The 24,461-nt window shown below is 36.7% G+C and overlaps 1 protein-coding gene across 4 annotated transcripts in view; it reads left to right on the top strand.

The window, feature by feature from the left end:
- The window catches only part of LOC123865734 (KH domain-containing, RNA-binding, signal transduction-associated protein 2-like), a 257,457-nt gene that overhangs the window by 221,299 nt on the left and 11,697 nt on the right, over nt 1-24,461 (top strand). For all 4 annotated transcript variants that reach the window (XM_045906953.1, XM_045906951.1, XM_045906954.1 and 1 more), the window contains exons 4-7: nt 4,964-5,080; nt 5,526-5,672; nt 18,011-18,160; nt 23,747-23,869. In XM_045906953.1, coding sequence (XP_045762909.1) covers nt 4,964-5,080; nt 5,526-5,672; nt 18,011-18,160; nt 23,747-23,869 — 537 coding nt within the window. The remainder of the gene's footprint in view (nt 1-4,963; nt 5,081-5,525; nt 5,673-18,010; nt 18,161-23,746; nt 23,870-24,461) is intronic.

Here is a 24,461-nt window from a genome sequence, read left to right as displayed (position 1 = left end):
TCCTATATAAAGTGAAAGAATCCTGAACGGTTAATATTTTTCGACTTAAGTATTTCGTAAAAATGAATGTTGTTTCGTTACCTATACATAATATTCGAACATCATTTTTCCGATTGAATTGAGACTTTGTAAAGTTGTTTTTACATTGTTTTATTAAAAATTGCATTTGATTACTCTGTAATATTGATTTTATCAGTTTCGATTGTCCTTTGAATATTTTCCTATTTACCTTAATTTAATTCAAAGTTAAGTAATCAGTGTATTTTTGCATACTGTCTGTGGCAGTAGATTGTGAATGGGTCTAACCTTATTGTTAATTAATAGGTACCTACTCAGAATTTGAGAAAATAAATATGATTTAATTATTGAAGGTTTATTTTAGCACTAAATTGTTTTGATGCTCTTGTACCAACTTTGGTGAGGTGTAAGGGTAGGGTACCTACTGCTCTTACAGGCCGATTTTGTTACTCAGTAAAAATTGCCGGATCGAATATGCCGATCCGATAAGGTGTATAACAACCCTTAAGCTCTGATAAATAAAATTCGTGTCGACCTCGAGACGTCAGCTCGATCACCAACCGCCCAGAACAGAGCCGCAAGGGACAAAGAGAAATGATTTCCTCCGCCCGGACCCCAGGGTACCCAGCCCCGACCCTGGGTTCAAGGCCAAGTAGATATTCGACTAACCCCGAAATTGAATTGGACAGAAATGATTTATTGAGTGATAGGACTCGACTGTCTCGGGCATTTTGTTGTTTCAACTATTCGGACGGGTATTTGGTTATCCGTCATTTGAATATTTGTTCTTGCCCGCAGTAAAAAAAAATTGTCGGGCCCAGGCTGTCTGTGAAATTGAATGATAGATTCCCCAGGAAACATCACATTTTCAAATTGTTTATAAATTAAAATGAATGGTTATGGATGGAGTCGTATTTCGGAGGAGGAAACTTAATTCATTTTATCTATGTTGTCTATCCCCTGATTTATGAATAGGTACAATAACTTCATAAAAGATGTAATTATATCCAAACAAAAACATTTCATGTGAAAAATAAGGGTCAGTTCCTATCAAAAAGTTTCGGCCAATAAAAGTACTGATACAAAAATAATGGCCAGTTCTTTGCTAGACTCGGTAAATGGAACCATACAGTTTTATTTGGTGTATCTTCTTCGACCACCTTCAAGCTGTCATCGCATTCATAAGGATCCTGTTAAAATGTGGTTAAATAATTTATGTCTTAATATTGACACCGGAAGATATACCTAATTATATTATTAGTAAATTGATATCCCGGAATCAAACCAGGATCTTCAACTTTGAGAAAACAGCGCATACCTATTACTACTCTAGCGGAGTCGTCGCCATCATAAATTTTCTCAAAATGACAGGTGCGTTAAGCTCCCGGTATGACCCCTTTTGTATGAAAACCCTTGGAATATTCCACCGCTCAGTTACGCTAATGGGGCAACTCGGGACCGCCCCGGACAGCCGCCTGAGACCTGATCCCGGGATTCAGTGGACGAGTTATTAATTGATGTTCTACAAGCGATTGCGTGACCGAGTACCCAAGGGGATGATTCCAACATAGGGTTTATTGTGTCAAAGTTAACAACAATTTTGAGACAGTTCGTTTGCGAGCAAAGACATTTTGGCGAGTTCTCTAGGGTGAAAAAAGTTATTATAGAAAAAATTCTGACTAGCCCTACTAATATTATAAATATGAAACTGTGTCTGTTTATTGATTTGTCCATTAATCACGCCACAACGGAACAACGAATCAACGGGATTGTTTGCGCGGATAATATACTTTAAAGAGCTGCTGGAGGGTGATAAAATTGACTTTCCGGAAAATCAAATAGTTCTCACAAGATTTTTAAAAACACAGATGCACGCGGACCTAATCACAGACGTCGTGTAGTATAAAGATAAATAAAAATTGTTTCATCTCATTTCTCTCGTAATTTCAGAGTACCTATAGGTACCTACCTACAGCATACAAAGTAAAAACCATATACATACCTAAGTGTGTTTATTAATACACTTACTTTTTACTTTAACTAAAATGTAAGTAAATGCAACCAATCCAGTATTTATTAGACTAAAAAACCAATGTTAACCCGAGGTTTACCCTCAAGACCGATTTTATTAGTCCAAGCAAGCACTTATCCCAAATTTTATAGTCGTACAAGCTATAAAGGCTCTAGTAATATTTTAAGCTCACTTGTAGACGTTAATTTCCACGCGAAAGCTACAAAATCGGGCCATGTTCGAGTACAATACATCAAGTTACACGTCTGAGTGAAGCCACACGATGCTTTGCGTTGGCGGTGCGGCGCCTGAGCGATGCCGCTGCATCATCCTACATAGAAATCGTGCACCACGTCACGTTGCGGTGATCAATACATGCGCAACGGATTTGGGACCAGAGAGAAGAGGCGAGGAGGGGTGGTGCTTTGCAGCGTCATACTTATTGCTGAAGCGGCAATTCAGTGCCCTTGTGACACCCAATATTCAAATCTCCAGCGGTACGGCGCCGCAAGGCACTGGAAACGTGATGTCATTGGTTACACAAGTTAAAAAATAAGTACTGAACCTATTTGTTAATTTTAGACCAAAATGTACCTTTTTCCATAATCATGGCATCTTGCACTATTTATTTGTGGTCAAAATCTAAGGCTAACGTAACTTATGTAACGTAACTTTGACCGCAACTTGCACCTCAAACTAATTGACGTGCTTCGAATGTTCATCAACAAGACCTGATGGACTAGTTCTTTAATAGAGGGAAACGTTGTGTATCTTGCCTCCCCTTCAAAGGTTTCCTTGCTCTTTGGCCCACAAGGGACGAAGGGAAACGGACAGCTCCGTCCGGGATACTGAATTAGATTCCGAAGTTCACGGCAGACGTATGTTCGGAAAATTGCGATAACGAATTGGAGTGATGTATTTTATTCCCTCTGGCGTTTGACTGCGATCTCACCTGATTGTAACTGATGACGCCTGAAATAAAAGTGCCTAAAATAGAAGTTTAGAAAATAGAAACCCACACTTATTAGCCCTTGACAGCAATCTCACTTTGTGGTAAGTGATGATCGAAGCGGGCTCACCTGGAAGTGATAGAGAAGTTATATTGAAAATTCTGCTGTCATACCAAGATATCACAGAAGTCATACATATAGACCAAGTGTTAGGATGGTTAATTAAGAATCTATTTCATAAACTAGCCGATGTAACATCTCGTGGGAACTCTTTGATTTTTGGAATACCAAACTACGTTTAATATGGAAAGCACTGGAGAGTGCGCTAGGGTCACTTTTACCCTTTTTTATTCCCTGGGGAAAATACACTTACGCATTCCGCATAAAAGCGGGTATGTGGGACTCGCTGGCACCACCACGGGATACCCACTAAAAACCCAACGTCACAGTCCGTATCAGCAAGAGACATGGCAGGATCCCGGGTATCGGATGCGACTGAGACGTCCTAGTAAGAAACTGAATTCCTAAGGCAGGAGAAGGTGAGCATAACGTCTCCTTCTTCTCCCCAGTCTTCTTCTGACGGACGGGATGGGTGGGCGTCAGTGTCCAGCTCTCGTTTTCGCTCCGAGGGCTCCTTCGGTGTTAAGGGTTACTGACACCTTCCCACAACCCGCACGAGCCATCTCAGTGAAACGATTTATCTATAGAATGTACTTCCTATTTGTTATTCTCGTAATAAATTCACGTCTGTGTACATATTCGATAACATACCGTAGCCTCCGGCCTCTAAGTGAACCTTTGCAATTTGTTCCATATCACGTATCTTCCTTTGTGTATTGAAAAATAGATAATATAATGTAAAACATTTGTTTCTTTCTTATTATAAATGCGAATGTGTATGTCTATCTGTCCATTACTTTTTCACGGTCTGTGGATGAAATACTGACAAATCTTGGTATAGACATTGCTTGGATTGGCTTGTATTCCGGAGTCAGACATAAACTACTTTTTATCCCTAAAAGTCAAAGACTTTCAGCGGGATTTTTAACCCAAACACGTAAAATCGTGTGGATCCGCTAATTCATTATATTATTTTAAGAAAGAAAAAAAAATAATACGAATATGTTGTTGAGAAGTGGCGTTTCGCCACACTAGAACAACGATTCTACAAACATTACCAATTCTTTTAATCCCGCAGCTAGTCGGGTAAAAATATATATAAATTCGTTCGTGTTATTTCGTTATTATGAACAATGAACAATAAAGGAAATCTTGCTCCACGTTAAAAATATTATTGAAAACTCCTAACGACGTAATATAGGTCAATTGTTAGAGAAAATGTTGTAGATAGGTAATTATGATTGTGTCCCCTGCGGCTGCGGTTACGTTGGGGCAGCGCCCGGAAATGAGCTTCGCCCCACAATCCACAATGTCAAAATTGGGGACATATTGAGGGTCTGATTGATTTTATGAGATCAGTGGAATCAAATTGGGTGAATTGTGTTATAGGCGACGATGGAATAACTTATCTATTGTCCGACTTTTTTGGAACCAACTTCGTCATTTTTACCCTGAATTGTAAACTTTATCTTCTATATCCAATCCATACTAATATCATAAATACGAAAGTATATCTGTCTTACTGTCTGCTGCTTTGATTATTATTTGAAGCCTGCTGTATACGTATCTATCTGCTTTGTTTACATTATAGTAGGTATGTATAATTTTCAAATGAAAATTAATAAGACTGAGTTCAAGTTGTTATCGAAAATACTCGGCTCGGCTTCGCACGTAGAGTTAATTACAATTTCTGAAAATAAAATATAGCCTATGTCACTCAGAAATACCTAATAGTATAACTTTTTATAGGTGAACGAATTTTCAAAATCGGTACAGTAGTTCCAGAGATTACTTCCTACAAGCAAACTTACAAACTTTACGTCTTTATAATATTATAGTACAGATTGATGGTTTTTTGTTACAGTTCAATTTTGTGGGGAAGCTTTTGGGCCCGAAAGGCAACTCTTTGAAGAGGCTGCAGGAAGACACCATGTGCAAGATGGCAGTTTTAGGACGAGGTTCTATGAAAGACCGCCAAAAGGTACTGTACCTACTTGAATCACAATCTGATTACTTTTTTCTTGTTCTATTTACATATTTTAGAATTGACATAATAATAAAACCGGAAAGTACAGCCGGTTAAATAACCAGTAGTTAGTTAAGTCATCAATATGATCAACCCCGGCTCACTAGTGACCAACGGGGCTCTTCTCAGAATGAGATGAGCCAAGTGTATGTAAATTGTCAGACTTTGCACACCTTTGAGAACTTTGTGGAGAACTTTCAGGCATGCAAGTTTCCTTACGATGTTTTCCTTCACTGTTGAAGCAAGTAATGTTTAGTTTCTTAAAACGCATGTAACTTCGAAAAATTGAAGTGCACGCCATATAAAATCCCTGCTCCCAGAATAGAAGATCGACGATTAACCACTAGGTCGTCCTTACACATCAGCTATTTGTATTAATCAAAATTCCATCTTCCACCAGGAGGAAGAGCTCCGCGTGTCCGGTGACCCGAAGTTCGCCCACCTCTCTGACGAGCTTCACGTCGAAATCAGCGCCTTCGCAACTCCGGCCGAAGCTCACGCGCGTATTGCCTACGCGCTCGCTGAGCTGAGGAGGTTTTTAGTACCGGTACGTACATCTATACACATAAACAAAGGGGCATGGTTTTAATAAAAACATACCATACTACCGCTTACTACCATTAGACCGCTTCCATCTTAGACTGCATCATCACTACCACCAGGTGAGATTGTAATCAATGACATACTCGCATCTGATTTTTTTTAAATATATTTATTTCGTGTCTACATTGGATCAAAGAGCACCCACCTATTTTCCGAGATACCTACGCGTTAAAATCGACGTTTATTGCCAACGTGCTGACCGAGCTAAGAAAGTTTATTGCTTCTTCTGCTAAAATAATTCTTCTCTTTTTAACTTGTTTGTTGTTAAGACAGAAGAAAGGAAAGAACTTCGACTTCCACCAAAAAAGTATTTTTAGAACTTCCACACGAACGAAGTCGAGGCGAAACGCTCTAGTCAATGTAGAAATAGAATTAGTGAAATCGTACAATGATTGCGAGTTGTACAAAATGTCAATTTGCAATGGCGACAGAGAATTCTCTCTTCCCGTAAAAATGGCCAAAAGGCAGTCCTAAAACCTGTACCTCCCGGCTTCACAATTCCGTGTTAAGAGGAAAACCTATGCGAATGACATTGACGATTTCCCCTTCAAACTAGCAATTTCGACATGTCATGACCCTCTATTGACAATTAATCAAGCAGACATTTCAATCTGCGAAATTTACGCGGACTTTTAGTATTTTGACGTAGGAGGGTAAAAGATCCAGTAAATGAATGACTACCCTGACTTTGACCTAAAATTAAGATATATGAGAATCGTTCTATATATAATTTTTATATTTTTTTTTATCTGTGTCTATACACAGTAGGTATACACTCTTAAATTATTTAAATATCAAAAACGCAAAAAAATGCGTGGTATTAATTATTATAAATTATTTTATTTAACAAAAGGATAAATTGCCAGTAAATGAACTGGGAATTTCAGTGAATGAACAAACTCTATCTAGTGCATAAACTCTCGATTCCTATTAATAAATTCTTAAGTATATTTTCGGCTTGGAATTTAAAAAAAATGTCAGATTTTCAGTTTTTGACTTATTGTATATTTTTTTCTACATTTTGCGCGATAAATCAAAAACTCTTTTACATAATAATAATAAATAAAACCTGTTTTAGAATGTATAATAGAGCCCTTTCATATGATATTATCCCCTTTGGTATAGTTATCTTAGTTTGAAAGTCACCTAAATTTTCTGGAAAACAGTCCAAATGACTACAGAGAAAATGAAACTTAACGCTCTTGTTGTATCCAAGTCGCTGGAAGTGCAACATCAGCTACTGAATGTGTTAAGAGTAGTGAGAATAATATACCGTAACACAAGTGTCTGATGTTATCAGATTTGTTCCTTTGAGCCACATGTTCTGATGCTTTTTAGACAATCTAAGATCTCTCATTAAGTGATCCAAATAATTTTGATTGAATGGTCTAAGTTGAGATGTAAAAAAGTCACTACATCGTCACTACCTTCTGAAAGTTCTTGAAATGGTAGATTAGAGGTACTGGGTTGGGGCTGAGGTACAGATTTATCACCAGAAGTCAGAATCGTTCAAATTGCAGACTGCAAGTTACAATAGAGCCGCTTGGAACAATTTTTTTTGCTGTTTCTTCTGGTAATATTCACAACGCAGAAATAATAATCATCATGGTGTTTAGATGGTTCGCGCCAAATTATAATTTTTTTTTTTAGTAAAAGTAGTTAACTATTCTTATTTGCTCATAAACGCAACGAGGAAATACAGCTTCCACATATAAAAATTGGAGTCCAGGCCTTGCTGTTAGCTGCTAATGGGTTCTCAAAGTAGCCCGAGTATGCTTGTTTTACTGGGCACAAAAGGAAAGAATGAAAGGAGCTTACCCAGTACATCTTAAAAGATCCGTTATAGATACATGCATCCTGCCATGCCTTACCTATGCCAGCCAAACATGGGTCCAGACAAAGAATATAAAAAGAAATAGTGACTTGCTAAAGGGCGATGGCAAGGTGCATAAATTAAGCAAAAAATATTCAAAGTGAGAATTGAAGACATAAGAAAAAAGACAAAGCCTACAGACACCTTGAGACATGCCCTAAAACTGAAATGCAAATGGTCATATTGTATCGATTTTTACAGATGAAAGAAGAACAGGTAGGTAGACCGAAGACGCGTTGGTCTAATGCTATTGTGCAAATCGCGAGAGAAAATTAGCTTGATAGTACCAAAGACAGAGAGAAATGGGGATACCCAAGAGGGATCCATATCCAAGAAAGAAGAATACCAGAATAAATATAAAAAAAATTCAAAAGAAAAATAAAACCGACTTCAAAATCACAAACACTAAAAAGTAAAAAATAATTTAAGTTATTGTGGTTTTTGAAGTCGGTTTTATTTTTCTTTTGAAAATTTTTTATTTCAAAATTTTTAGTGGCCCCACTGTACTATAATAATGTGCCATGCCCAGCTAAAACCCTACTGTTTACTAAGCAATTACACTGAGCGCGAGCAATTTGCTCTTATCCATTGAGGAGTTCTGTTCTCCATGTCAGAAGATATTCATCAGAACTTCATCAAATTTATATGGGACCACCTGCAAAGTATACCTAGCTTTTCAAAAAAAAAAATCCAAATCGGTCCAGGCGTCTTTGAGCAATCGGTGAACATACATTAAAAAAAAAATTGAATTTGCTCTTATCCATTGAGGAGTTCTGTTCTCCATCTTCAAAGATATTCATCAGATCTTTACCTTTATATGGGACCACTTGCAAAGTATACCCTATCAAACAAAAAAAAATCCAAATCGGTCCAGGCGTCTTTGAGTAATCGGGGAACATATATAAAAAAAAGATACCGACGAATTCAGAACCTCTTCCTTTTTTTAAAGTCGGTTAAAAATATACTAAGATTTACTAACATGGTGTTATACCACAGAGTAGCAAACAGAGGCAAAATTTATAACTATTTTGGTAGGGTTGGCACTGGAGGATACAATTTAATTAACAATAGTTATTTGTTCAACAAGATGGTAAAGTTTGTTTTTGTTGTGATTGCCTAGTTTAAATATCGATCTTTAAATATCGATCGATAGATCTAAATATCGATTTTGAACGAAATCAGTCAATTTAGAAAGAATTATAAATGGTGCCAACTTTTTTAAATTTTGGTTACAGTTTCCTATTTTGTGATCCCAGGGAGCTCTAAATATCGATTTTGAACGAAATCGGTCAATTAACAAAGAATTTCAAAATGGCGTCGACTTTTTTAAATTTTGGTAACAGTTTCTTATTTCGTGATCCCAGGGAGCTCTAAATATCGATTTTGAACGAAATCGGTCAATTAACAAAGAATTTCAAAATGGCGTCAACTTTTTTAAATTTTGGTAACAGTTTCTTATTTCGTGATCCCAGGGAGCTCTAAATATCGATTTTGAACGAAATCGGTCAATTAACAAAGAATTTCAAAATGGCGTCGACTTTTTTAAATTTTGGTAACAGTTTCTTATTTCGTGATCCCAGGGAGCTCTAAATATCGATTTTGAACGAAATCGGTCAATTTACAAAGAATTTCAAAATGGCGTCGACTTTTTTAAATTTTGGTAACAGTTTCTTATTTTGTGATCCCAGGGAGCTCTAAATATCGATTTTGAACGAAATCGGTCAATTAACAAAGAATTTCAAAATGGCGTCGATTTTTTTAAATTTGGTAACAATATCCTGTTTTGTGATCCTAGGGATCCTCAGATATTGATTTTGAACAAAATCTATGACAGTTCAAGAAAATAGATTTTAAACACTATTTAAATTATTATCATTAACATTAAATTAAAGGAAACACGACGCGCGACGTGTACTGCAGCCCCTGAGCTTGAGCACAGGCCGAGCCGGTATAAACCGATTTCTCTCCGTACGCGACGTAGCGCCTGTGCTCACGCACACACGCGCCTCAAGCTTGTAGTAGTGTACCTATCGTAGCGCGCTTGTATGAAGCTTTGACTCTGTTCGCTACTCATGTGGTTATACAACGCAATACCACACTAACAAACACTCGTACAAACATACAGACAAGTATATACTCACACACACTCACACACACACATGGACGCACGCACACGCACTTTTGAACGGTTTGAACGGAACACGGTTTTGAAATTGAAATTGAAAAAAGTGTAAGAATTTGTAAGAAAATATTTAAAAAAGGTATATCAGCCGGTTTTTTATTCCAGCTCTTAATACATGTAATAACGTCCAATCTGTTCATTTACTTGAGCCTTTACCCTAGTACCTAATTATATCGACCGCCCCATATCAAAACAAAGTAAAAGTCATTTTTCCGAAAATCGTTTTATGTCATAAGCCTAACTTTCATAGTATGTCCCGTTGTATTGTAAGGACACCCACATTAAAGTAAAATTAAAAGCTAGTAAGTCGCTTTGACCATTTTAAAACATAGTAAGTCTATGAACTGGCTAGGTTTTTTATAGATTAATGCGCCTTACTAAGTTTTTCAAAGGAATTAGATTAAATAAAATAAATATCACCCATTATCTAAATACCATGTCAAAACAGTAAATACTTAATGATGCATTAAAACTTAAAAGTAAGATAGGAAAAGTCAATGACCTCTACATGTCAACTGTTAAATATGGTTTGCAAGGGAAATACTTTGCATACTTACATAATGTTTTTAGGGTTGCATATCTCAAAAGGAAACACGGGACCCTTATAGGATCACTTTGTTGTCTGTCTTTCTGTCCGTCTGTCCGTCTGTCGTGTCTGTCAAGAAAACCGATAGGGTATTTCCCGTTAACCTAGAATTATGGGCAGGTAGATAGGTCTCAACTCTCATAGCCCAAGTAAAGGAATAAATCCGAGAACAAATTTCGTGATACTAGATCAACGGGAAGTACTGTATAGGTTTTCTTGACGGACGGACGGACAAATGGACAGACAACAAAGTGATCCTTTAAGAGCTCCGTTTTTCATTTTGAGGTACGGAACCCTAAAAAAGAAAGTGATGCACATCTAATGAATAAATGTGTAGGCCAGTCTTCACACTAAAATATTTAAACCCCTTTAATTTTAAAACTGTCATAGCCTAGTGGTTAGAACGTCCGCCTCCTAATCGAAGGTCGGGGGTTCGATCCTGGAATCACGCACTACTAACTTTTCAGTTATGTGCGTTTTAAGCAATTTAATATTGTATATCAAATCTTTGAAAAGAGCAACCGCCGAGTTTCTTGTTGAAGACTACGGCCTAAACTTCTCTTGAATTTAAACCACTTACTAGGTTTTGATCTGAGAAAGAAATTTGACATTAATTGACAAAATTGAGAGACCTAAGCTTGTATAAGAACACAGAAGTGTCATAATTCGTGTTCACTTTGCCTAACGTCTCTCGGAGAGCAGAGAGAGATTTAAACTGTTTCTTATAATTATTGGCCATATTTCAAATGCGAAAGTGTGTTTGTTGGTTTAATATTCAATCACGCTGCAACGGAGCAACCAGTCGACGTGGTTTTTTGCATGGATACATTTAAAGACCTTGAGAGTGACATCTCTCTCCGCATCGTATTCTTTATTGCTGAGGGTTGTGACCTCTTTCCATTATTCCTACATCTAATGGTAGGTTTTCTTGGGATGCGATGAGTTCAAAGAGCCTACGGAACTCGACTAGAAAAACGAGATTTTGACTCTTAGGTTTAACGGTTATGAATTAGTTATTATTATCAGTGATAAAATTGATTAGGGCTGCCAGGTAAAATGACATTTATCTCGGAAAATCAAAGAGTTTCCACGAGATTTTTTCCAAGTTTTCGCTACTAAGTACATATATTATGAAGAGGAAAGGTTTGTTTGTTTGTTATCGATAAACTCTGAAACTACTGAACTACTTGCATTAAAGACATAATCATCAACATCAACCGACAGACGTCCACAGTGAACATAGGTCTTTAATAGGGTCTTCCACATGCTACGGGTTTGCGCCGCCTGAATCTTTGCGCTTGCGCTTGACGACAATCATGCTTTAAAGAAAGCAATGATGAGGTCCAAGTTGGAGCACGCTTACCTGGAAGATGCCTATTCACTCTTGGCTTGCAGGTATCTATGGTATATATGGCAGGAAACACGGCCGCAGAAATGGCGTTCCAACCTTTAGGCTCTCCCCATTGCCCGCAGCATGAATCTGAGCTTCCTTATGATGGTTATATTATGTACATATAATATCTCATAAGAAATCTCTAACACACAATCCAGCTAAGTAGGTCCAATTTCAAAAAAAGCTAGCTAGCCGACAAATCTAACTCAGTTAGGCAGCCTTCGGGAACCTTCGAGATGTCTCTCGTCCAAAATTCCTCAATGCTTGAAGACCAGTCTTTGAATAGTGCATGATGTCAGTGATGAAAAATGGATCCGAAATATAGGTCTTTTTTTGTACACAGGAAATGCCTGACGCATACCCCTCCGTCATGTGGGACTTACACCAAACTTGCACTACTACGAAATCCATTTCGGAACACGGCGCCCGAAACGAGGCGCGCTATCTCCTAAAAAACATAGGTATAATACCTATTTAGAACACTTACTATCTGTCATCATAATCTATGACAACCTCCGAGTATTTACCTGGTAAAACCGTAACTTTCGAATAAATTTTAGTATATAAGCAGGCTTCATTTAGAAATGAAAAAATCCCTATTTTATTTTTCAACGATTATAAACACAACTTTCATTCAAAAATAATAAGCTTAAATTCATTTTAAATAATATTTTGCGACGAAATGACGCGCACAGTCCTTCCGCCATGACAGTCCAGTGGACACTGAATTCCATAGAGCGCCTGCAAGAAAATAAATAGCACAGGAAGTTTTTTGGTTAGTTTTAGATTATTTAAGAAACGAAAAACATTTAGTATAAAACTAACAGTTAAAATTGATTGCTAAACCTAAACATATCATTTTCTGGAGGTTGGCTTCAAAGTATCAAGATGTTAAAGAAAACTTTTACAGAACAAGTTGCGAACAGCAATGTTTTCAACTTGGTTTTTTTTTTTATTGGGATAATGTATACTAAATTAAAAGAGGCCCTTATAATCTTCACAAACTGAAGTTTTTAATTGCATGTATTTAATAGCTGTTAATGCTTTAGAAAAATAAACAATTTACTTCAAAGTACAGCATTTTTGCGATTTGTCAAATAGCAATTACCTTAATTGTCTAACACGTCGGACGCTTCTTTTAACGATTGCAGCCATTTGTGAGGCATCGAATTTGCAAAGCAAATAGATTGCGCACTTTGGCTCGCAACGACGCAAATGCAAGTTAGGACTCGCTTTCGGAGATGTGCAAATTCGACGAATTAGAAAAGCAGGTTACCGTTCGTTCGATAGATAACTAGAGAGTATATTATCAATTGCATCTTTTTTTAAATCTGATACAAGTTAGCTTTTGGCTGCGATCTCACCTAATGGTAATTGGTGATACAGTCTAAGATGGAAGTGGGTTAACTGGGAAGGGGTATAGCAGTTTCATGTAACAGGGCTCTCTCCGTCACTTACTCCATAAAAACGTAGCTCCAATTTCATTTGAATATTAAGCATCCAAAGTCCATGAAATTTTGCAGACATATTCTAGAAACTAATATCTGTGCCTGTGGTGTTTTAGATTTTTCTAAAAATATGTAGTTTTAAAATTACAGAGGCTCAAAGATTTGTGAGTGAATTTTTAAGATCGCGCAACTTTGAAACCAAATATTTTAACGGAAATCTGGAGAACCACAAGCATAGATATTAGTTCCCGGAACGTTTCTACAAAATTCCATTGAGTATGATTGGTTAGTATTCCAATGAGAGACGTACTACGTTTGTATGGAGCGAGTGACGGAGAGACCCCTCTTAACACCTGTTTCTACACGGCATCGTACCGGAACGCTGAACCGCTTGGCGGTACGGCTTTTCCGGTAGGGCAGTAACTAGGCAATCTAAAATTAACAAAGAAAAATGAAAAAATATGATAAATATTTTATTGACCAAAAACAACATATTCAAATGGTTCCAAAATATATCAATCAATCAGTCAATCCGCCTGTAAGCGTTTACTGCTGGACATATGCCTTCCCAAGAGTGTCGAGCCACTACACACGGTCCTCCGACACTCTCCTACCCACTTCCCACTAAGTACCTTCTTAAGGTCGTTGGTGATGGGACGATGATGTCCTAAGCCCTAGACTATCACAGCTTCTGATTTTGCTTGAATGAAGCTTGACATTGATTGTAGAACCCTAAAAAGTTAGAAAATAAATTAGAAACGTCCGATAATAATTTTGCAGCAAGTACTTAGGTCCAATACTTAACAATCGCTATGACTTAAGGATAGATTATAGGACAGCCATTTTGCAATTTTACAGCTCAGCCAGGTGCGAGTCGATTTTACGAGCGTATTATAGACGACGACGGGAGAACAATTTTAAAGCTTATCCGTTGTGTGTAAAACAATGAAGGATTTATTACACCTGACTTTCAATTTTCTTTAAGCCGATCTTTATAGCATAGCAGTAACATAGACCTGTTTATTCGACCAGTGAAGATAGTTTTTTTTAACTCAGATATACAAGTTACAGTCTAAGATGGACGCGGGCTGACCTGGAAGGGGTATGGCAGTTTTCATTAAATCCTTTGGTTTCTGCACGATATCGTACCGAAACGCAAAATCACTTGGCGGCATAATTTGATAAAATATCCGTTTTATAGCAACATAGTACTATAAAAGTGCTGTAGCCGGTGGTTAAGGCCAAGGCTCAGACTTCCGTCTCCTAGATTCAAAAGGGTCTGGGCTTTGATCTCGACGGTGGCACAAACTCTTCTTATTCTGAGGGAAGCCCCGTGCTCGGTAGTGAGCCGGCGTGGACTGTTGATGATGATGATGATGATTGGGCGAGTTCTTTTGCCTTTTATGTATTTCGTTTTCTATGTGGTTGCTGCAAAATCAAAAGAATCGATAATATTAGGTAGGTATATTGACAATACCATCCGAGCACGTAACTAACGAATAAATTTACGCAAAGTGCCATAAAAACATATTTATTTCCATAGCGTTTGCAAACAATCACAAAAATATTTGATAGCAATATAAAGTGCCATTTCGATATTACGGCAACACATAAAGTTATACGTGGCATAAAATTTGTACTCGTAAATAAACTCGAGTAAGATAAAATAGCTTTCGCACCTTGAGTGAATTTGTTTCATGAAGCGATAGGGTAGTGCAAAGTGCATAGATGAACATGTCATGTCATGGTACATGTCGAATGCTAAAAATTCAGGTAATTTAAGGTCCTCTAACAATAATACAGGTACTTTTATTATTATAGAAGTATTCAAATTATTATGGAAGCCTATATAAATTCCGAATACTCATTTGAAAAGGAATACCGTAGCGAATTGTTACTGCGAACCGAGCTCTTGTAGTACTCACTCAAAAGCCAAATTACAAAGGTTCGCGATAAAATGCCCAAAAAAATCTATATTATATTATTTCGCAAAGCTTGTCACAACGTTCATGTAATTCAAAAACTTTGTAAAGGCCGCACTCAGGACAAAAATAAACTCTTAAGTACGTAACAATAAAAATTATAACAACTGAACTGTCCCTCGTAAACCCATGAGTAGGTACCTAAGGCTCAAATCACATCGCTGCAGAGTCGCCAGAGTCGAGTGACACACACGTCGAGACCAAGCTGAGTGTCAAATTTTGGTTCTAAAACACGTGATAACGGAGTTAAGCTAATCTGCAAAAGAAAGCAAATATCAAATTACAACGTTTTCCTTTCCAAAAAAAATGACAGATTTACGCAAAGCTATCGTTCACTTGAAATTTTACACCAGACTGTAAGTTTTTAAGTTAAAAATCGTGGCATAGGAGATGCAATAATAAATCAATTTATAAGGAGATGTCAAAATTACGACATTATCATCATCAATCACTCATTTTACATTTGCATTTACACAAATTTAAACATTGTGTAAAATGCATTTATAAAGTCGAGGCTTTATTTAGTGACTAAATTGCGTGGAAGCAACCGCCTGAGCTTCCACTTGGCTACAAGATCGTGACGTGGTTTTATTGATACATAATGTAACTTTTTATGATTTGAAAAGAGCAACCACTGAGTTTCTTACCAGCTTTTCTCAGTGGTTTTTCCATTGGAAACCGGTTTGGAACCGGTAGAGTCACAGATGTAGCATAAGAGTTACACTAGTTGTCCTACATGAAATAAATACATCTTGATTCTGTTTTTTTTTTGTTTAGTCCATTTTATATAATTAATGTGCATGATAGATCAGCTAACTCGAAAAATTACAGCCTCAATTGTTCAATAGGCGTGTCCACCATGAAAATTGCGGAGAATTTGCTACCTAAAAACATAAGGTCAAAGTTATCATTTAGAGTCATAGTGTAGTTTACAAAAAACGCATAATATCGCTATACCGCAATGTGCATTGATCCTAACTTACTTAGATAAGAAAAACATTTTTCCGACCATAAATTCTTCTCATTGTGTGAGATGTTTTATCGGAGACTTTAGATAGAAAGGTCAGAAATCGCCTTTTAGGGCAGTAATAAAATGTTGTCTGTATATATCGCAAAAGATATCTTTACCTTTAGGTATAAAGTACCCTTTATTTGACAGTTCTATTTAGATTCTCTTTTGTTTATCAAGTTTCGAAAAGTGCGATGGATTTTTCGATTCCTACTACGGAAACATTATAGAGAGAGAAAGACAGCGCGTGGCAGACCTTCGTTATTTTATAAAAGCTGAAAGTTTCGCTGCGTATTGTCCTCAGCACAGAGAGGTACGATAAGTGACTATGAAGTGTAAGTCATGGTTGCTTTGGGAGATAACAGGTAATAAAGGTATAAAAATCTTACGTCAAAGTATAAAGTCAATGTCTTATATTTTCTTCGGAATATATTAGAAATCACGTCATACATTGCTAGGACACTTGGTATCGTGGCAAACTCTGCCATACAACATTAAACTTAAAAAAAAAAATACTTTATACTTTGACGTAACATTTTTTACGCCCTTATAACCTGTTATCTCCCAAAGCCACCATTATCCAAACTTCATAGTTGGTGATCGTACCTCCCTGTGCTAGGGACAATACGCATAGAAACTTTCAGCTTTTATAAAATAATGAAGGCGTGGCACGCGCTGGCTCTTAGTCCATTATGTCAACCAACTTCACTTCATGTCACTGAACTCTGGATTCCAATTTCTCAATCGTGATGCTGTAGAGATAGAGTCTAGAGTCTAGATAAACAAAGAAGATAAGCCTTTCTCGTAAGCTTTCTCGATTGTAAATTAAAGTTTAAGTAAAAGATAAGCTAAGTTTGTTCAATTTGTCTGAAATTGAATAATTTATTTTTACAAATTACTCTTACCAAACTTTATTAGCGTTTACGGAAATTTTTAATTACAATGTTCATTTTACGATTTTTTGAATAAAAGATGAGATTAGACCAAGGCAATTTGATTTTTTATGCTTAAAATTTAAATTAAGTTAGACAGGGTGGTGCGGTGTTTTTAGAATCTGATTTCTTTAAAATATATTAAGTAGGTACTTAAATAGCTGATGCCCAGGACATCGTCCGCGTAGACTACACAAATTTCAAGCTTCTATTTTACCTATTATTAAGGAGTTGAAAATTCAAAAATCCTTTCTTAGCGGGTGGCTGCGTTATAATACCTATCTGCATGCCAAAATTCAACCTGCTCCATCCAGTAGTTTTAGCTATGCATTGATAGATCAGTCAGTCAATCACCTTTTTCTTTTATACATTACTAGCTTATGCCCGCGACTTCGTCCGCGTGGACTACACAAATTTCAAACCCCTATGGTGTGAATAGATTATGTGAATTTTCAAAAATCCATTCTTAGCGGATGTATCACACTAATATTATAAAGGCGAAAGTTTGTATGTGTGTGTGTATGTTTGTTACTCCTTCACGCAAAAACTACTTGACGGATTTGGCTGAAATTTGGAATGGAGACAGATAATATCCTGGATTAGGTTACTTTTATCCCGGAAAATCAAAGAGTTCCCACGGGATTTCGAAAAACCTAAATCCACGCGAACGAAGTCGCGGGCATCGGCTAGTACGTCATAAAAGTGTATGCCAAATTTCAGCCCGCTCAGTCCAGTTGTTTGAGCTGTGCGTTGATAGATCAGTCAGTCAGTCAGCTTTTCTTTTTATTTATACAGATTATTTAGATTATCTCCCGCGCAGATGAAAAGAAGATAAGAGTTGATTATGGATATACTTACAGCATACTTTTTGTTACAGGATTACAATGACGATATAAGGCAAGAACAAATGCTGGAAATGCAAATCCTGTCGTCGCAAAATGAGCAAAGGCGCCTCACACCCCCCGACTCCTCGAGGAGTGGCAGTGAAGAAACATTGCCTCTAAGGGACAATGCAAACAAACCAAGAGTAAGTATATTATTATGATGATACTTTTTATATGTATTAGTTTTTTTAAATAAAAATAGGGAGCAAACGAGCAGGCGGATCACCTGATGTTAAGTGATTACCGCCGCCCATAAACATTTGCAGTAGGTACCTACCAGAGGAACCGCCGCGCCGGCGCCGATGCGTTGCCAGCCTTTGAGGAATTTTCTTTAAATAAAGTGAAAAAAATGTGTTCAGTATACCTAGCAATGAAGCCATAAAGGAAATTGAAGTTTTATCAAAAAGCATTGACGCTTATTATTTAAAACTAAGATAATTAAACTAAGTAAGTAGCCTACATAATATGAGCGTAAAGAAATATCAATATCCGCTGTTTCTAGAGGTTAAACAAGAACCCTAGGATTAAATTTTTTCTCAGATTGACAAATTGACAAGTATAAAATCTAGCTTGATATTATTTTTACTCAAAAACCTAGGTAAACCCAATACTTATATGAGAGCATAGTCTCGCCTTCATAAAAAGTGATCAATCAAACTATCCATACCAATATTACCACCAAATATTATCTAGGTCTCTTACATTTTTATGACTCAACCTCTTAGTGGACATAGGATACTTTTTATCACGGAAAATTTAAGAGTTGCTACGGAATTTTACGAGTATGTGTTATAACTAGTAAGTAGGTACGTAAGAACTACAATGTTTAGAAACAATCTATAAGATTAAACCTTCACACAACAGGTGCTATTGAAACAAAATACACATTCAAAAAGGAAAACAAAGTAAATCCTGACAGAACAATCCCACCAAAAACATTTCATGTAAAAAGGTAGCCAAGACTCACAAGTTCATAATGTTTTCACTGTTAAAAAGTTATGAGATCTCTAGTAGAGCCAAGCCCCTAGCTGAGCTTAGATTTGTGCTGGCCATGGGACCTATCCCAAGTCCAAAGTAATATAGCTCTTAAATGTTCTTGACTGTATCACATTTATAACAATAAATAACAAATCACTCTACTTACAAGCTCTGATTCTACAAACCCTACATCTTGGTAAAAAAAGGACGGCTTGGCCGTTTAATGTTCGTAAAACTATTACATGACATAACATATTTTAAGGCCTTAAGGAATAGTTTGTTCGACAATTACTAATTTGTATTGTACTTCGTGATGGTCGCAGAAGCAATTCCGGGCTTAGATGTCATTTCAGATAAAAAAATCCACGAACTGTAAACGGCCAAGCCGTACTTTTTTTACCAAGATATAGGGTTTGTAGAATCAGAGCTTGTAAGTAGAGTGATTTGTTATTTATTGTTATAAATTTGATATAGTCAAGAACATTTAAGAGCTATATTACTTTGGACTTGGGATAGGTCCCATGACCAGCACAAATCTAAGCTCAGCTAGGGGCTTGGCTCTACTAGAGATCTCATAACTTTTTAACAGTGAAAACATTATGAACTTGTGAGTCTTGGCTACCTTTTTACATGAAATGTTTTTGGTGGGATTTCATTTCTTTTTGGCAGGTGCCCTAGATTTTTTTGGATTTTTTTATTTTTTGTAGGTACATCATTTTCTTGGCCCACTCTCTATCGTTACCTCTTTTTTAAAAAGCTTTTATTCAACTTGCAATGTACTCGTATGTAAATATGTCTGTTCGGGTGGAATCTTGCAACTCAATTTTGAAGCAGATATACCAAATTTCAGTCTTTTAGGACTTCAGGAAACACAGATACTTGGTACGTTTGATAAATCTGCCACGGACATCTTATCCTGAAAACTTTAGAATTCGAGCAACAGATTTTACAGATATGCCTCTCATATACGAGGGGATGAAGGGGGACCCGATTTCTTAATTTATCTGTTGTTTATAATTGTTGAAATTCCTACTTAATGCCAAATTTCAGTCTTCTAGAACTTCAGAAAGTACCCTAGAATTTGTGACTAGAGGTTTTGAATGTCGATAAATCTGAAACTATAAAAGCTAGACAATTGATACTCAGTGCGTTTAATGAATCTGCCAAGGACATCTTATCCTGAAAATATCAGCATTCTAGCGATAGAATTTACAGATTTGCTTCCCCCATACAGAGGCCTAGAGGGGTGAAATTTCCAATTTCTTAATTTTCCTGTAGTTTGTATGCAATTTCTAGTCTACATACCAAATTTCAGTCTTCTAGGACTTCGGGAAGTACCCTAGAATTACAGACTAGAAGTTTGACTGTCAATAAATCTGAAACTATAAAAGCTAGACAATTGATACTCAGTGCGTTTAATAAGTCTGCCAAGGACATCTTATGCTGAAAATATCAGCATTCTAGCGACAGAATTTACAGATTTGCTTTTCTCATAAGAGGCGTAGAGGGGGGGAATTTCCAAAGTCTTAATTTTCCTGTAGTTTGTATGCAATTTCTAGTCTACATACCAAATTTCAGTCTTCTAGGACTTCGGGAAGTGCCCTAGAATTACAGACTAGAAGTTTGACTGTCAATAAATCTGAAACTATAAAAGCTAGACAATTGATACTCAGTGCGTTTAATAAGTCTGCCAAGGACATCTTATCCTGAAAATATCAGCATTCTAGCGACAGAATTTACAGATTTGCTTTTCTCATAAGAGGCGTAGAGGGGGGGAATTTCCAAAGTCTTAATTTTCCTGTAGTTTGTATGCAATTTCTAGTCTACATACCAAATTTCAGTCTTCTAGGACTTCGGGAAGTGCCCTAGAATTACAGACTAGAAGTTTGACTGTCAATAAATCTGAAACTATAAAAGCTAGACAATTGATACTCAGTGCGTTTAATAAGTCTGCCAAGGACATCTTATCCTGAAAATATCAGCATTCTAGCGACAGAATTTACAGATTTGCTTTTCTCATAAGAGGCGTAGAGGGGGGGAATTTCCAAAGTCTTAATTTTCCTGTAGTTTGTATGCAATTTCTAGTCTACATACCAAATTTCAGTCTTCTAGGACTTCGGGAAGTACCTTAGAGGTTTTGAGTAGAGGTTTTGATGATCATCAGTGAGGGACGAAATCGGCGTATTTTAGGTATCAATAAATCTGTAACCATAAAAGCTAGATATTTGATATTTGGTATATTTGGTAAATTTGCTGAGGACACCTTGTACTGAAAATTTCAGCTTTCTAGCGTCATCCAGACCGAAGTTATGACAGGTCGAAAATACGGCGAAACACTTCGAGAAAAAGGTACGTAGCGCCCCGGCCGCCTCGTTTGGCTCGTCTTGGCGGGGGCACTGCCGTGCCCCCTGATCGCTAGCAGTGCTTAGACTGACAACTCCATGCCACCCGGGAATTACAGCTTTCTTTTAAAAGGAAAACAGGAAATCACATTGTTGCTTTCACTGCAATGAACTGAAGAAAATGTCGAGTGATAGGTTTATTTATTGGAGGTTTAAAATTTAACGTGGGGTATGAGACTGATGCATAGATGATAGGGGTTAATATATTCTCGAGTGATTCTATTAAAAACCTCGCCTGCGGCTCGATTTTCAAACTCAGTCTTGTTTTGACTTTTAAGACTTTGTTAAGTTCAGTTTCAAGCACTACAGTATCTAAACCATATCAAATTCCAAATTAGTTAACATAATATCTTGTTAAAATATTATAAGGAGGTCCAATTTACAATTAGATTTTCTACTTTATTTATTATCAAGTAATTGAATTATTTACGAAGTATCTAATTAAATAAAAAATTTATGACACTAATATCAGCTTGTTAACAATGTTAATCATTGCTAAAATTCATATTAAAAAATCATAGAAAAATATAACGTCAAAACGCAGGATAATAATAATTAAAAACTGAAACTACAATATTAACGTATGAAGCCTAGTAGGTATAAGTTACCTACATGTATTAACTCTATGCATACGCTTAAAATAAGTACCTATTTGTCTCTCCTGAGTCATGAGTTATTCAGAAAATTTTAACACTGCCATTTTCCGTAAAATATTTACAACATCTAGAATATTCTAGTTAATTTTAGTAAACGGTCGATAGATAACGTCCAATCAATCCGAATATCTCGGAACAGAATTATCTTCATTTGAATGCTAGACGTAGACATGGGGTAGATCTCAGGGGCAGATATTATATTACTGATACTTTACGTGAAAGGTACTGCGGGGTTAAGATAACGCTTTTGATAGACCCTTGTCAAACTAATGATATGATGAATAGTAAATTAATCTTTGATTCCAAATAGTTTCTACATGGTAAATTACATCATAGTGTTATTTTGATTAAATTACTTTGAAAATTTAAAAGTTTTTAGTTCGCATTTTTTAATTTCTTTCGGGCGATGTTACTCTATATCCACGTCAAATCTGTACAGAGTTTATTAAAACTTATATCTTTGTAAGACCTCTACCATCAGATTGTTCCAATTTTTTTGCTGCTTAACATGATTCATTTTGTCATCGATAAAACTGATGACTTTTAAATAAACCATCACTTTATTTTGTGGATATTAGGTAAGCACATTGAAAACTGAAAAAATGCACCTAAGTGCGATTTATATAGGCAGGCCACACACACAATGTGCAGTAGTATTGAAGTTGTCATGCCGCTTTGTGTGTATCCAAGCCTTTAAAAACCTTAATTATTTCATTTTGTACACAAAAATTAAAGGAAGGGAAAAGATATAAATCTCGCTGTCTTGCGGTGCGATGAGAAATGGCCACAGCATAATGAATGCAAAATAAAGATGCAAATTAATGATGCATGCTTAGCATAATTAACTTAGCAGAGTTATTAATTGTTTCCTCTTCCTCACCAGGTGTTATAACGTTTTCATCTCCGTTATTACCCAATTTAGGATTTCATTATTCATATTGGGATATTAAAGGTTAAGACGTCAACCTTCTACTCCGGAGGTCGAGGTTTCGATCGACACGCACCTCTAAATTTTCGGAGCTATGTACGGTCGGCCTCAGAATTCGAGTAGCAATTCCGTGAAACTATTGCATCAAAACCTGTCGCACTTATGACCTTTTTCTATAAGCACGCCATACATATCTAACGCATGTTCATAACCGTGCCACGCGAATATGATCATTAAGGTGCTAAACGACTTACAGACTTTGTCTGTACGTTTTAAGCAATTGGATATCATTTATTGAACCGCAAAGGAATACATCGTGAGGAAATCAGCATGTCTGGGAATTCTCCTAAGATAATGTTCCCAAAGGTGTGTTAAGTCTGCCAATTTGCACGGGGCCAGCGTAGCGGACTGTGAGCTAAACCTTTCTTGTCAGAACAAGTATTTTTACAGATTACAATATAGTTAAAACAAAAGATTATTTAAAAAATAAACTAGCCCTCTTAGCACCATTGTTTGACGATTTGAATCACCTCTGATTGGCTGGTTCTATTTGACGATTGGCTAAGTTAGGTACAGCAAAAACACCATAAATTCAGTCAATCACAACTATCGTACACACGTACCAGGTTACTAAAAAACTTCGTAAAGAAAATACAAATACACATTAGTACCTAATCTTTTGTTGTAAATACTTGTCTTCGGCTTGGTCACAATTTCCGCCTGCAACTTTACTCACTAGTAACGTAATATTGTATTATTCAACAGTTACCAACCACACCGCTAGCACCTGCACAGCCGGCTTTGCCTCTAGCCGTGAACCACACGAACGCACGTGACTTCTCTCCCCCCGCACCGACCCCGGCGCCTGAACACCTCTCCCATCATCAGGTAAAACAAACACAAACTGTATAGTAATAGGGCTGGCGCCTGGCACCTACTAGTCAAATCAGTTTTTATCAAAAGTCTAAACGCTCGCTTAGGTCCAGTATCCACCTAAGCGGAGAGGAGAGGAGATGAACGTACAGTCAACCAATCATACCATAAAAAATTTGCTTGATGAGCATTCGATATCTAATAACACAATGATACCCATATAGGGCGAATGGTCAAACTTTACAAAAAAAGTTATTTAAAATTATACTTAACTACTTTTTGACAATAGCTTGTGAAAATTATATTCTACCAAACCTGCCGAAATCTTTCGAAAAATCTTTAAAACTGCTTTCTAGGCCGTGTATTTATAGCACCTTCCAAATATACGAAGCATATTTAGCATAATGCGTCACACGTTTTCGTCCCAATGCAAGCGCCCGAAAGAAAGGTTTTTTTTTTCTTTTTATGTTGAGAAAAGCACTTTCCACTTATTTTTGAAACTATGTCTTATTTATGAAATTCAAATTCTCGAACATCGTTATGCTTTCTGTACTTATTTTTAGATTTCCGTATCTAAAGGGTACCAACGGGACATTATTTTTTTAAA

The sequence above is a fragment of the Maniola jurtina genome, chromosome 5, assembly GCF_905333055.1.
Source record: "Maniola jurtina chromosome 5, ilManJurt1.1, whole genome shotgun sequence".
Lineage (NCBI taxonomy): Eukaryota > Metazoa > Arthropoda > Insecta > Lepidoptera > Nymphalidae > Maniola > Maniola jurtina.
This window is presented reverse-complemented; position numbering and strand designations above follow the sequence as displayed.